The sequence below is a fragment of the Equus caballus genome, chromosome 15, assembly GCF_041296265.1.
Source record: "Equus caballus isolate H_3958 breed thoroughbred chromosome 15, TB-T2T, whole genome shotgun sequence".
NCBI lineage: Eukaryota > Metazoa > Chordata > Mammalia > Perissodactyla > Equidae > Equus > Equus caballus.
The window spans coordinates 52952956-52965790 of record NC_091698.1 but is presented as its reverse complement, the minus strand read 5'-3'; the positions used below and the strand labels follow the sequence as shown (position 1 = coordinate 52965790).

The window sequence follows — 12835 nt, the reverse complement described above, 5'->3', positions numbered from 1 at the left end:
AGAGAGCCCAATGAATCTTTCCTCCCACGTTGTTGGAATTCTCTGAAAGACGTCGGAGCTCTGGAAGACCTACCCACCTCCCAGTCTTCCCTTCACCTCTGCCTCCACCGTCCCCTGCCCCAGGACGTGGCAGAAGAAGGAGGTTGGCTGGAAGGGTGGGGCGGGGGTGTCACAAGCACCTGTTACCTGGCAGGTCCCGGTCCCCACTTCCTCATCCCCCAGTCCCACCCACCCTCCCGCCGGGCCCCCGCCCTCCCGCACGCCCGGACCTGGACAGGCCCGTCCCTCCCGCCCCAGCCTCCTGCCACCGTCCAATGGCCGAGGGGCAGGGCAAGCTGAGCAAGCCGCGGCAGCCCAGTCGGGTCCCCGCCCTGTTCAAGGTTCCCGAGTCGGGCCCGGCGGCCTTTAAATGCCGCCCAGGGCCGAAGCCGCGCGGCTTTCGCCACCTTTCTTCCTCGGGCGGCGACAGCAGCACCCCGCGGAACAAAGCAGCCCCGACTCGGCAGCCACGCTCCGGGCAGCAGCCGCCACCTCCGACCTCCCGGGCCGCGCGGCCTCTCCCTCCCCTCCCCCGTCCCGCCTGCCGGGTCGGCGCCGGGCCCCCGGGCGTGCCCGCGCGCGCGCCCCCGCGCGCGTGCCCGCGCACGAGCTAGCCTCGGACCCGCGCCCCCGCCCGGCGCAGGACCGCCCCGGGATCCCCGCCCGCGCGCCGCGTCCCACGTCCCCCGCCGCCCGGCTGCCAGCCGTGCACCCCGCCGCGCTGTGCAGGAAGATGGCGGGATCGGTGGCGGACAGTGATGCCGTGGTGGTGAGTGTAGCGGGGCGCACGCGAGGCGCCCCCTTCCCGCGGCCCCGCACGCCGCCGCCGCCCGCTCCAGCCGGTCTGCGGCAGAGAGGAGGCTGAGGCCCAGACCCGCGCCCCCCGCGTGGGAAGGCGCCCCGGGACCTGTTAGCAGGAGCCGGGTGTGCACGGACGGCGTGGGGGTCAGGACTGCCCCGGGCTGGAGGCCGCTGGCCAGGGGGAGGGTGTTTTGGGCGGACGGCGGGGTGGGGGTGACCGAGAGCCCTCTCTCTGCCATGCAGCCCCCGGCCAGGTGTGTGCGTTTTGCATGTGTGAGTGTGCGCTCGTGTGTGTGTCTGGGGCGCGCCCCCCGCGGCCGCCCCCGACGTCCCGGGGATTCCCCCTTGGAAATGGGTCCGCGCCGGGGCTCCCGTGAGAAGTTGAGCGCGGCCGCTCCACTCCAGCCACGTCCCTGCGGACTGGCTTGGGCGACAGCGGGTGCAGAGGCGTTTGTAGTTGGAGAGGGGCCTGCCCTCCTCCGGCGCGGGGCTCTGGCTCCTCGGTGTGCCTCGACCTTGATTTTGATCTAGATCTTAAGGATCTAGGGATCTTCAGAGGCTTAGCTACCGGCTGCAAAGGACAGGTTTTGTTCCGGCGGTTTCTGCGGTTATTCAATGGACTGGGAGGCGGCAGCATCTGTAGACGCTGCTTGTGTTCTGTGAGGGCTGCTAGATTCCGCAGATTTGTATAGGTTCTTCCCCGCCCCCTCCTCTCCTCCCCCGCTCCCCTCCCCTCCTCCCAAAACAAGAGCCTTTGGAAAGCCAATCTGTGTGCTTCTATTTTTAGAAACTAGATGATGGGCATTTAAACAACTCCTTGGGCTCTCCAGTTCAAGCCGACGTGTACTTCCCACGACTGGTAAATGATTTCGTTCTGTGCTCTGTGTCTCTGCCTGTACCCTCTTCCTTTCTAATTGGATTTTCTAATGGGTCATGTCCTCAGGATCTGAGGGCTTAGCTCTTCGCTTAGAGGCTGTAAACTTCCTGTTTCTCCTCTCATCCTTTGCAGATAGTTCCATTTTGTGGGCACATTAAAGGTGGCATGAGACCAGGCAAGAAGGTGTTAGTAATGGGCATCGTAGACCTCAACCCGGAAAGGTAAGGCAGAGTCCTTGTGCTCCCCCAAGACCTATGCGGCAGTTACAAGGCCCTACCCACTCCTGCGGGGGCTTACTGCCCCTCCTCTTCCTCTCCGTGTGACCCGCGTTGCTAGTTGGAAGTGCCAGGAAAGTACCATGTTCCCATGAAAAGAATGTGTATGAATCTCAGCCATCATTTCTCCAGACAGCTGTTTATATCAGAGATTATAAATATAGGCCCACGTCATTTTCTCTTTGACCCTTAGGGAGGCCAAAGCATTTTTTTTTTTTATGGTTTTTAAAAGTGGTGCTTGGAGCGAGAACTATCAATATAAATGAGACCCAAGCTTTACAAGATATTATTTCCTCTGGTCAATTTCTAGGGCTGTTTTTGAGATTTCTGAAATGGATTAAGACACTGTGTGGGTGGTTTTAGGTATCTGCAATCCCTAATGTTAGTCATTTTCAACTCCACCACGGTTTTCCGCAGGACTTCTTTTAGGTAACAAAATAACTGATTTGATTGTAATCTTCCTTGTCCGTACATAGTCTAATCTCCTATGTAAAGAGTAAGTGGCCCATTAAAAGCAGACAGACCTCTAGGAGGAGGAAATATGGGAGCCTGGGTCGTTGTTAAATGTGGTTATAGCCAACTCTGAATAAATGGGACCGTTTTCTTTTCAGCTTTGCCATCAGCTTGACCTGTGGTGACTCGGAAGATCCTCCTGCCGATGTGGCGATTGAACTCAAAGCTGTGTTCACAGACCGGCAGCTACTCAGAAATTCTTGTATATCTGGGGAAAGGGGTGAAGAACAGTCAGCAATCCCTTACTTTCCATTCATCCCAGACCAGCCATTCAGGGTGAGTACCTCGAGGGCGCCAGCTCCAGCCACTGGCAGGGTGACGGTGTTCTCCTCCTCCGGCATGTGCCAAGAATGCTTTCAGCAGCCAGAATCTTTGCTTGTCCAGGAAATTTGGCATTCGTGGTGAAAAAAAGAAAAAAGATCAAAAGAGTTCTGTTTGATGATGTGAACTAATACTCACCATAGTAGCTCTTGGCTCTATTTAGCCAATACTTTTAGTAAATAAACCCATATTTATATGACCAGATTGTTAAGAAGAAATAGTTTTCGATGAGTACTCAACATAGTACTAGACATATAGTAGATACCCGTCCCAAAATATCTGATTGATTAATAGATATTAAGCATCTAGAATTAGCCTCATTTTTTCCTCACCCTTTAAGTAGCACTAAACCTTATTAGTTATGACTTTTTTGAGAATGTAGTGATTATCACTTCATTTTCTCTTGTTCCTTTTGCTAATGAGGCCTGACCATGCCCTTGTTTCCCCCTCTGGGTTAAGTAGCCTCAGTCTGTTTCATCGTCACAGGCTGTGTGGCTGACAGATTCCTTCCCTTGGGCCTGGATGAGTATAGGTTTGCTCCTCACTATCTAGCGGGCAGGAAGCACAGCCCAAACCTCCCATCCAGTCAAGCAGCGTTAGCAGCTCTTTGCTCTTTGAAGGATGATGCCAATTAAGAGATGCAAGTCAGTAGTGTGTTAGGAAAGGATTTACTGAAATGTTAGACCTGGTGACGTTGTCTGCACTACACCTTGTTAACGTATGTCACAGTAATGATAACTCAGTTAAAAGCTTGCTGTGCATATACACCTAATGAAGTAGAACTACCCTTAACCTGTTGTTCGTCATCTAGAAATTTACAGGGGCCTTGTGAAGAAGTAATAATTTTTCTTCTTACAGTCTAGGGGGAAAATAAGAATCCATGACTTTCACATCAGTGATAGAGTTGAGATTGTCGCCCATCTAATCGTAGTCTGGGGAAGGCACCCCCCGCCCATCATCCCTACCCTCCCCGTCCTCCAGGGTGGCAGTGGCCCCTTAGGCTCGTCTTGACTGTGACAGTTTCATAATGATGAATCGTAATATGTAATTCATGAGTGTGAGTAACCAGAGCCTCTGACTGCCAAGAGGATAAAATGGTCCCCAACAACAAAATTAAAATGAAATCAGCCCTTCTTGGTGATATAATTTTAGTAATAATATGAATTAAATGTGACTAATATCATATATGGAGTGCCTCCTTGTATGGTGAATCCCAATGCTTTTAATAAATACATTGCACAGAACCAATGATTAAACTCTCTGGTGAATTACTTAAGGAAAAGAGGAGGAAAAAGCTTTTACCATATGGAATCAGTATTTCTATTTGGCTTAACAAAGCCTTGTTAATTACACATCAATGGTAATTACTGTGTAACCTTCTCTGTGCTTTATTATTTACCATGTTTTAGCGTCAAGACTATTATTACATGCTGCTAGTGGGTACGGATTCTGTGTTGTGAGGGGCTCCTCTGAAGGTGGGATAGAATTATTCAGGGGACGGTAGTGAAGGCCTTACGCCGTATAAATAAATCCGTGCTACTTTACGTCACTTTCTGGGGTGCAAGGAGAAAGCAGAAATGTTAAAGCGTAAACAATTTTAAATCTTTAAAGGACGTCGAATAGTGTAGAGCAGTGGTTCACAAAGCATGTTCCTCCTTCCAGCAACATCAGCATCTCCTTGGAACTTGGTGGAAATGCAGATTCTTAGACCTTACCCTAGGCCTATTAGATTGACAGTTTTGGGGGTGGAACCCAGCAATCTGTGTTCTAAACAAGCCTTCTGTATGATTCTAGTGTTTGAAAACCACTCAAGATGCTGCCTTTCCTTCTCTAAAATGAAGTATTTTCCCCAGAGGGGTTCCTTGAACTTATGAACTGAGGTTATCATTTTGTTTCTTCCAGGTGGAAATTCTTTGTGAGCACCCACGTTTCAGAGTGTTTGTGGATGGACACCAGCTTTTCGATTTTTACCACCGCGTTCAAACGTTGTCTGCGATCGACACTATAAAGATAAACGGGGACCTCCAGATCACTAAGCTGGGCTGATGTTGTTTGAACCGCCTCTGTTTCAAATAGGATCAGGTGCCACGACTATCTGACTGGATGAAATGTCTTAGCAAGATCTGGAGACTTAAAGGAAAACAAAAACAAAAGGCAAGCTTCACTGTCTCTTCTTTCTGTGCAGTTTAAGCCCAAAATGACAACTTCAACGGTGGTTCGCCCTTAGGAAGCTGTCAAAACAAAGACACCGAGCCATTATTCCCAGAACAAAGTTATACGTTTCTGCTGGATTTGATTCAGATTAAACTGAAATGGATTTATGATGATTTGTGATTTGGTAGCAACTTATTCGTCTTTTCAAAGCAAGATGGTATTTAGAAACAAAAGTGCTAAAACCTTAACAACAACAAAGACGGTACACCAAAATCAACTCATTTCTGCACTGAAGTGGAATTGTGTAGCACAACCAACATTTTAGTCAGGGTATTTACATAGAATGTAGGTTGTTCAAGGTTTGGTTGTTTTTTTTTTTTTTTGCACAGCATAATGTTAATTCAGATTTTTAAAGCTTTCCCGTAGTTATTTATTTATACTCGACGTATGTGTTAGAGAATGATTAATGTCTCAAGAACAGCAAGTTACAAACTTTTGAATGTATAAATATCGTAGGTCCGAGGGGGGATATTCCGTATTACAATCATGAAACAGGTGAATTTCCACCGTAAAGAATTGAGTCATATCCTCCATACCCCTAAACTTATGATCTCTTGATATAAATTGCTGTAAGTGCTTTTGGGAAGATTTTGCAACATTTCGATAAAACTGCTTTTCAAGTTATTGACGATTATATACAATTCTATTTACATTGCTTTTTTTCCTTACTGTGAATTAGCACAGGATTGGCTTCCTTAAGACTAATTAACTACTTTTCCCTAGATTTACATAATAGCTCATTACATTGTATTAAACTAATTGGAAACATGTAAGAGGTGATTGCATAGACAACTTTTTAAATGACTATTATAGAAACTTTTAAAAGTATAGTATGAAAATGATTCTGGAATGTAGTGTAAAGCAGAAGCAAATGGTCCCAAATAACTTACTTGGAAATAACTTCTATCAACGTAAGCTGTTAGCTCATTGTATAACTTTTATTATGTGGCCCTCACCAATATCCCTAAGCAATGCCTTTGGAGCTTCAGAGTAGAGGATGCTTCCTACTGGGTTGGCTGTGCTGAGATATTAGGACAGGATGGGATCCAGATTAGGAAATGATCCAGTTAGTGTATCTGAAAGGTTAACTCCAATACTCCAGGTCTTTGAGTCCAGCCAATAGTGTGAATGCTTCCCAATTAAGCTGTAGGATTTTCTGTGCACTTGTGGAATCGATCAGACAGCAGAGCGTCTCTCAGAGGAGGCTGCAGTTCTATAAATGTTACTGCAAAGCAAGGGACGGTTGGAGTCCTGGGAGCTGAACTTCACAAACTGCATTGGCCCTGAAGAGGAAGACCCTTGGCATTGCTTTGGTCAGGTAGTTGGGGAAAAAAAAGGGGTGCTGGGTGGGGGTGTATTTATATATAATTTAGGTTTTGTTTGTACAGCATACTGCGTCTTATGACACGTCCTTGTCCTGCTTTGCTTTTGAGTTTTTTTTACACAACATGCAGAGGCACTGAAGTGGCCACGTCATTTTCACGTGTCGAGAATGTAGACAGTGTTTCAGTACCAAAGTCTAAGAAAAAGCAAACTAAAATTGTGAATTTTTTATAGGTGATATATTTGGATTCTTCTCAACGTTGAAACTGTTTAGCACAGTTCCATGGTGTTATATAAGAAGATACTTTATCCAGTAAGACTGGCTGAGCGTTGAAAAGCTTTATGTACCAGCTGACTCCGTCAGCCATATTCAGCCAAGAGGGCTGTTCTGTGGCTTCAGGTGTTTGCAAGCCTGTGATTAACTTGTAAAGCCACTAGATTTTGAAGAGTGTTTGTAGAGAGACTTAGAGAAGGCACCCTGAAATATATTTGTAGGGGTTTTGATTATTCTTATGGTGGAAGACCCCCCCACAGAAGGTTTCCTTCGGTGTTTGTCCATTCCCACGTGGTGCATAATTCAGCAGAAACTAGAGGAGTTGGGAGTGTAGCTGATTGGAATTGAGACTCTGTTCTCTCTCCCTGTCAGCTAACCGGTTAGCAGCCAAGCCCTTAGGCAGCTTAGTATAAGGATACACTGTAACCCTTCATTTCTCTGGGAGGTCAGTGGGAACTTCTTGGTGAAGCCTGTTGGAATTAACCTGAATGATATGATGGTTTGATTCAGTTCTAGCTAAATTAGCAGGGGGCTAATCCAGCTGTACTAATTTGTTGGCTGTAAACTGGAAACAAAGTTCACATCCTCTGTTCGGCTCCTCTGTTCGGCGTGTGAGGTCTAAGGTGGGAATTCAGGATAAAAAGTGCAATTTAAAGCTTCACAGGAAAGCATTTGGGTATGGAAGGTGTTATTTCTGACCAGAGCCCTAATTTTGCAATATAACCAAAACCAAGGAGTATAAATAACAATCAGGCTCTGGGGGAATAAACGGCGGGCTTTAGACAATCTGTCCATTTCTGCATCAAAATTGGAGTGAATGTGTGTATCTACTTACAAGTTAATAGAAGTGACTTGTACTTTTTGGGTTACCCAGAATTGTCTTAAAATTATTATTTTTTTAAAATTGGAAACTCCATTTCAAATCTTGCCAAGCTCCTTTCAAAACCCCCCTAAGAGATCACTCTTAGAATTGATGGTGATTTGTCAAAATGGCAAATCCTTTCATTTGTATTAAAAAGAAAATATCCAAAAAGAGGGAGGGAGCCCTGTTGCCTTGAGAGAAACAACAGCCTTGGCATTTTCCAGCATTAATGTAGAAATAATGTTCCTATGATGACATATTTTCAAAGAAACACTTTCTTATTTACTGCGTGGTGTAAAATATTGCTAAATGTGTTCTTACATTATGTCACTGCTGAAAGTTATTTGCACTATAATAAAAGAATTTTCTACAAAATGGCTTCCAGTTTATAACATGGTAGATTTGGCACCAGTTATGATGGACTTAGCATAGATCATTGGAATAGCAGTGTTCTCTCACGCTCACACTCGTACTCCCGGACCACTTGTTGCTGAAACCAAAGTGGGTTCGTCCTTGGTGGGTTAAATCAGTCTCCACCAGAAGTAGTCGTCTCACAAAGTAAAGTATATTTGTGGCAAATAGGAGACCATGAGGAATCATTTCTGAAGTCTGGCGTCCCTGAACCAAGGGACGCAGGGACATTTATTTCAAATGGGGAATGAATATTCAAAAGGGAGAGGTGGGTGTTCTCTTGCGCAGGCTCAATTGGAAAACATGCTTCTACTCACACTGCGGGTCACGGTAATAAGGCCTAAACTCCTCCTGCAGAGATCTTAGTGGTAAAAATAAGGCAGAGGTCATAGGTGTAGCTCTAGTGGTGAGGCTTGGTCTGGTTCAGGGTCGTTGGTGATTGCATCTCCTGAACGTAACAAAAGGAAAAAAACCAATTTGGAAAAACAGTTAAATGCTTCCCAAACCCACCCTTGAGTTCCTCGGGGCAACTAGTCCTTGACACACTTGATGGGGTGTGTCCCACGTTGATAAACTGATAGAGGGAAGGAAAGTGTCTCAGGGCCCTCAGAGACCTAATGAGTTTGTGTTGTGTATGCACTGAGTTTTTAAATGTAGTTTACATAAAGTTCACTTTGGTGAGGTTTTTGTTTGTTTTATGGGAGGGGTGCACTGGTCCTGGAAGTACTGCATTCCAGGCCACTGCGTGGGGCAGAGGGAGCAAGCTCCTGGTCCAACTCCAGGCTCCAAAAATCCATTTAATCTATTGTCCTCAGATAGAAGGTGTGTCAGATATTAATCTGATAAGCAATTCCATGAGTTTTAACACATGGATGGAGTCTTGTAACTACCACCTCAGTCAGGAGACAGAATCGTTCTGTCACCTCAAAAATTCCCTTATGCTACCCCTTTGTAGTTAAACTTGTCCCCAACTCCTAACCCTAATCAGGCAACCACTGATGTGTGTCCCCTCCCTATACTTCTGCCTTTTCCTGACCGTCATATAAAGAGGATCTTACAGTGTCTAGTCTTTTGAGGTTGGCGTCTTTCCATTTGCGTAATACATTTGAGATTCATGTTGTGTCTATCAGTAGTTTTTCCTTTTTATTGCTGAATAGTACTCCATTGTATAGATCTATGAATTTCTTCATCCTTCCACCTGTTAAGGATGCAGTGGGTTCTTAATAAATTGTTAAATATAGTCTTAGCACAGTATATATACAAAAGTGAGATTGCATTTCTCTTGCCTTCTCTTTCCTGTGGTTTGAATGAGTAGGAAGGAAACTTGATCCCTTGACTATTCTGGCTACGAATAAAAAAACTATGGCTTATAGAAGTTTGCCTAGCTTCAGTTATGGGTAGTGAGCAGAGAGAGATTTACCCACATGCTGGATCTAGAATCCTACTTATACCTTAATTGGTTTTATTAATCCCTTTCTTTTTTTACATATGCAAAGCTGTGGGGCTGGTCTCTCACGGCTTTTGCAGTTAAGTGTAGGCAGAGAGAGGTCTGTTAAGGTGGGGACAATTTGCCGAGGCTGTTGAGCAGAGATAGGACAGCTTCCCCTGCCCCCCAGTCTCGCTAGGAAGGCCACTTGTGGGATATGACATTATGCTTGTTTTGTGACAGCATTTTGGATTAGATGGTCTGGAAGATATCCATAATTGCAGCCCCGAGTGCCACAAACCCTTCGGGCCTTCATTCATTCAACAGGTGCTTATTGAGCTGTGCCACCTGCTCTTCTGAGCACTTGGATACATCAATGAGTGAAACAGACACAGGTCCCTGGTTGTGGTAAACTTCAGGATGCTTGAGAACCACCCAGAAAGCCTCCTTAGGCTCAAGTCCCGCCTCACCCCTGGGAGATGATGTTTTTCAGTAGGTCTGGAGTAGGTCCCAGGAGTTTGTCTTTTTAAGAAACATCTCAGATGGTGTAGGTGGTCCTAGATCCCAAATCAAGCAGCTCTGCCTTCGGGAATTCCATAAACATTTACTGAGTCAAACTGTTGAATTATGCAGGGCTGGAGATTCTGATTTGTGGATATCTTTCTGTGAAAACTTCATTTTAACACTGGGGCATCCTGCTCTGTCAAAAAAAAATCGTGCAGCTGTCATTATAACATTACAACTATGCGTCATCATCTCTGATGGAACTTCCTCCTTGCCTTGCTCCGGTCCCTACCCCAAATATAAAACACCACAGTGAAAGTGCCTTTCAGCCGAGCTTTGTAAAAATCCTCCTTATTGGGTAGGTTTAGGACCTCAGTAGCACCCTGACACCTATTTAACAGTGGATTCTCCTAGAAAGACTGAGGTTCTGAGGGAAGCCTGCCTTCCTTCTTGGTAAGCATTTCAATTAGTTCTTCACTGGAGAATCGCCAGGGCAGGGCCCAATTGTTCTACAAGGCAAATACACGGTGTGGCTTATAACTTGTGAAGAGGGCAGAGGGCAAGTGGTAATGGCCCAAATAAGCTTTTTATGGCGTTTTGGAAATGAATTTAGTCTTCCTTTCACAAGAAGATGCAGCTGACTTTATAAGCGATGCTGCCTGCTTGCCGTGCTTCCTAATCAGCATGTTCATTTCACAGTGATTTCCCCCCCAAAAAAAGTCTCCTGCAAAAGGCAAAGAACTGCCTTGCAAAACATGTACTTCATAATTAAAGAAAGTGGTGTACACAGAGTTCCGAAACAATACTCACCCGAAACAGAAGGGGAAGAAACAGCCACTGACGCTTTCTCTCTCTTTGATACGCCCTTCCACCTCCCAGGGGAGACAGTGACTAGGTGAGCAGACAGGGAAGGTAGGGAGGCATCACTGTGTGATAGGGCACCGCAGACAGTCCCTAAATAATAGGCCCTGCGAAGCGGCAAGCTGGCCACACGCCTTGAGGCTGCTGTGGGGTTTTGGGGACCTTCCAAGCTTTCATGAGTAAGAACGATAACAAACGTTTGCTAATAACTCCGGCACCTCCTTTCTGTCAGCGTTCTGTCATTAATTCCAAAAAGACAGGTGCAAATAATCAAACTTACCTGAACAGTTGGTCTGGGAACAGGAGGAAGAAAAGCAATGGGCTGTGATGAGGACGAGGAGTGGGAGTGGAACACCCGGGCCCCAGAGATTTGTTGTGTGTGCTCAGGCGGCTCTGTAAACCTCCAGTCTTAATTTGCCTCCCATGGGAAATGGAAATAATGACACTGTGGCATTGTGTTTGGAGAGCCAGAGGTGACAACAGGTTGTGCAGGAGTAAAGCATTTCTGACACTTGATAAAGCCAGAGTTAAAGTAACCATGGTACCAATTTCTATAATAATCCTCCACAATTTTATAAAGAAACAGTATTAAAAGTGCTAATCCTTGAGACTGTGTCTAATCCATTGGAATATCCTTTTCATATAATTTCATTGAAGTCTATTTTATTTAAAATCTAACCAAAATTAGCAGTGTATTAGGCAATATTTAGAATGATGTTTGCAAAATATACTTAGGGATTTTTTTTAACTCTGAATTATTACAGCTGTTCCAATATTAGAAAGCATGGCTTTCTCCTAATGCAGTAAAAATGATCTTTAGTTCAACATAAAATGACTTTTAGTGTTATATTAAAAAGTGAACAAGGAAGATATGTACAACATGAGGAACTACTGAAAACAATTTTTTTTAAATGAGAATCTTGATGGAGTAGTGTGGTCTGTTACTATAAGATTCTAATTAACCATTCATTTATCCTACATTTTTTAAATCCTCAAATAAACAGAAAACTCATACACACTCTGGAGCACAAGGCCAGAGTCTCTTTATTTGAAAATACTGAAAATAGACCTGCTCTCATAAGGCTCTGATTAAAGTAAATATTGGGGTTACTTCACAGTTTGGGTGTTTTTTAAGGCATGTGACGTTCTCTTTGCTTTGTAAACGATATAAATTCCTGACTTGGGAGTCCCCTTGCAATCCTCAATAACTTTAAAATTAAGTAAATGATTTAAAAAATTCAGCTTACTAAGTCAAAAGGGCAAATGCTGGCCTTTAAATAGTTGGTGCTCTTAAAGCATGTCTGGATAGTTAGTTCATGTCCATAGTTCCCCCCTCCTATAAGAGAATTGCTCATAACAGATGCTAACAAAGCTAGATATGAATGGGGCTCTTTTATATGAAGGCACCATGTTAGACACTGTGGGTGATAAAAAGAGATAAAAGACATAGGCCGTCTGCCCTTGAAGAATTTATGATCTAACTGGAAAGACAGCTCATGTGTATATAAAACACACATAAAGATGAATGTCAATAAATAGGGCCACACTGAGTGGGCAGAACATTGCATGCTACAGGAGTTCCAGAGGACAGAGCTTGCCACTCACTGGGGTGACCTGGGAGGGCATCTGTGTCTAAAGGACATCAGCTGGGCTTCCAAAGGCCTGAATGCCCTTTGCACCTCTGCGCTGCACCCCAACTCCCCGGTATATACCAACTTCGGGTTTGATCTGATGTAGTTGAAATTCTGGCCTCCCAAAGGAAGAGTTCAAGGAGGAACTTGGTGTTCTTTAATTACACAACACACAGGTCTCTGGTAGAGAGGAGACTTTTCATTTAATGAAGCCCCCAGCAAAGAAAGGGCCACTTCAGGGAATATCTATGGGGAAATCGTATCGTAAATGCATTTCACGTACTCAACTTCAGCTCCACACATTTGGCACCAAAACACAAAACAGAACAAAACACACCATAGGTAGAAAAGAACTGTTAAATACTGTGAGCAATTCCACCTGGCATCCCTTGGAAAAAGCAAAAAGCCTGAGAACAGAAGTATGATTCCAATGTGCCTTCAGTTGGTTTTGCTCTGAGTCTCATAGTTGAACCCTCCAGCTCCTTGCAGAGTCAGACCCATGT

General features: G+C 45.1%; 1 protein-coding gene, 1 long non-coding RNA gene and 1 pseudogene across 2 annotated transcripts; 1 reads left to right on the top strand and 2 right to left on the bottom strand.

Annotated features, from left to right (window-relative positions):
• The first annotated feature begins 220 nt into the window (after window positions 1-220).
• LGALSL (galectin like) lies at window positions 221-7874 on the top strand. The gene is made up of 5 exons (XM_023618994.2): window positions 221-808; window positions 1628-1699; window positions 1850-1938; window positions 2604-2781; window positions 4729-7874. The coding sequence occupies exons 1-5, from the start codon at window positions 410-412 to the stop codon at window positions 4870-4872; spliced, it is 882 nt and encodes a 293-aa protein (XP_023474762.2). The 5' UTR covers window positions 221-409; the 3' UTR covers window positions 4873-7874.
• Window positions 6871-10934, bottom strand: LOC138917671 (uncharacterized). The gene is made up of 4 exons (XR_011426015.1): window positions 10651-10934; window positions 9807-10036; window positions 8969-9108; window positions 6871-8358 (listed from the first exon to the last, which is right to left on the bottom strand). It is a non-coding gene; the product is annotated as an uncharacterized lncRNA (long non-coding RNA).
• On the bottom strand, window positions 8612-8789 carry LOC111768264 (U2 spliceosomal RNA; annotated as a pseudogene).
• Window positions 10935-12835: the final 1901 nt, after the last annotated feature.

Bases quoted from the DNA above. Each gene is read 5' to 3' on its own strand.
- LGALSL (XM_023618994.2), top strand. From the start codon at position 410: ATGCCGCCCAGGGCCGAAGCCGCGCGGCTTTCGCCACCTTTCTTCCTC. The intron at 1,939-2,603 runs GTAAGGCAGAGT...TTTTCTTTTCAG, and splicing joins GTAGACCTCAACCCGGAAAG to CTTTGCCATCAGCTTGACCT. The intron at 2,782-4,728 runs GTGAGTACCTCG...TGTTTCTTCCAG, and splicing joins TCCCAGACCAGCCATTCAGG to GTGGAAATTCTTTGTGAGCA.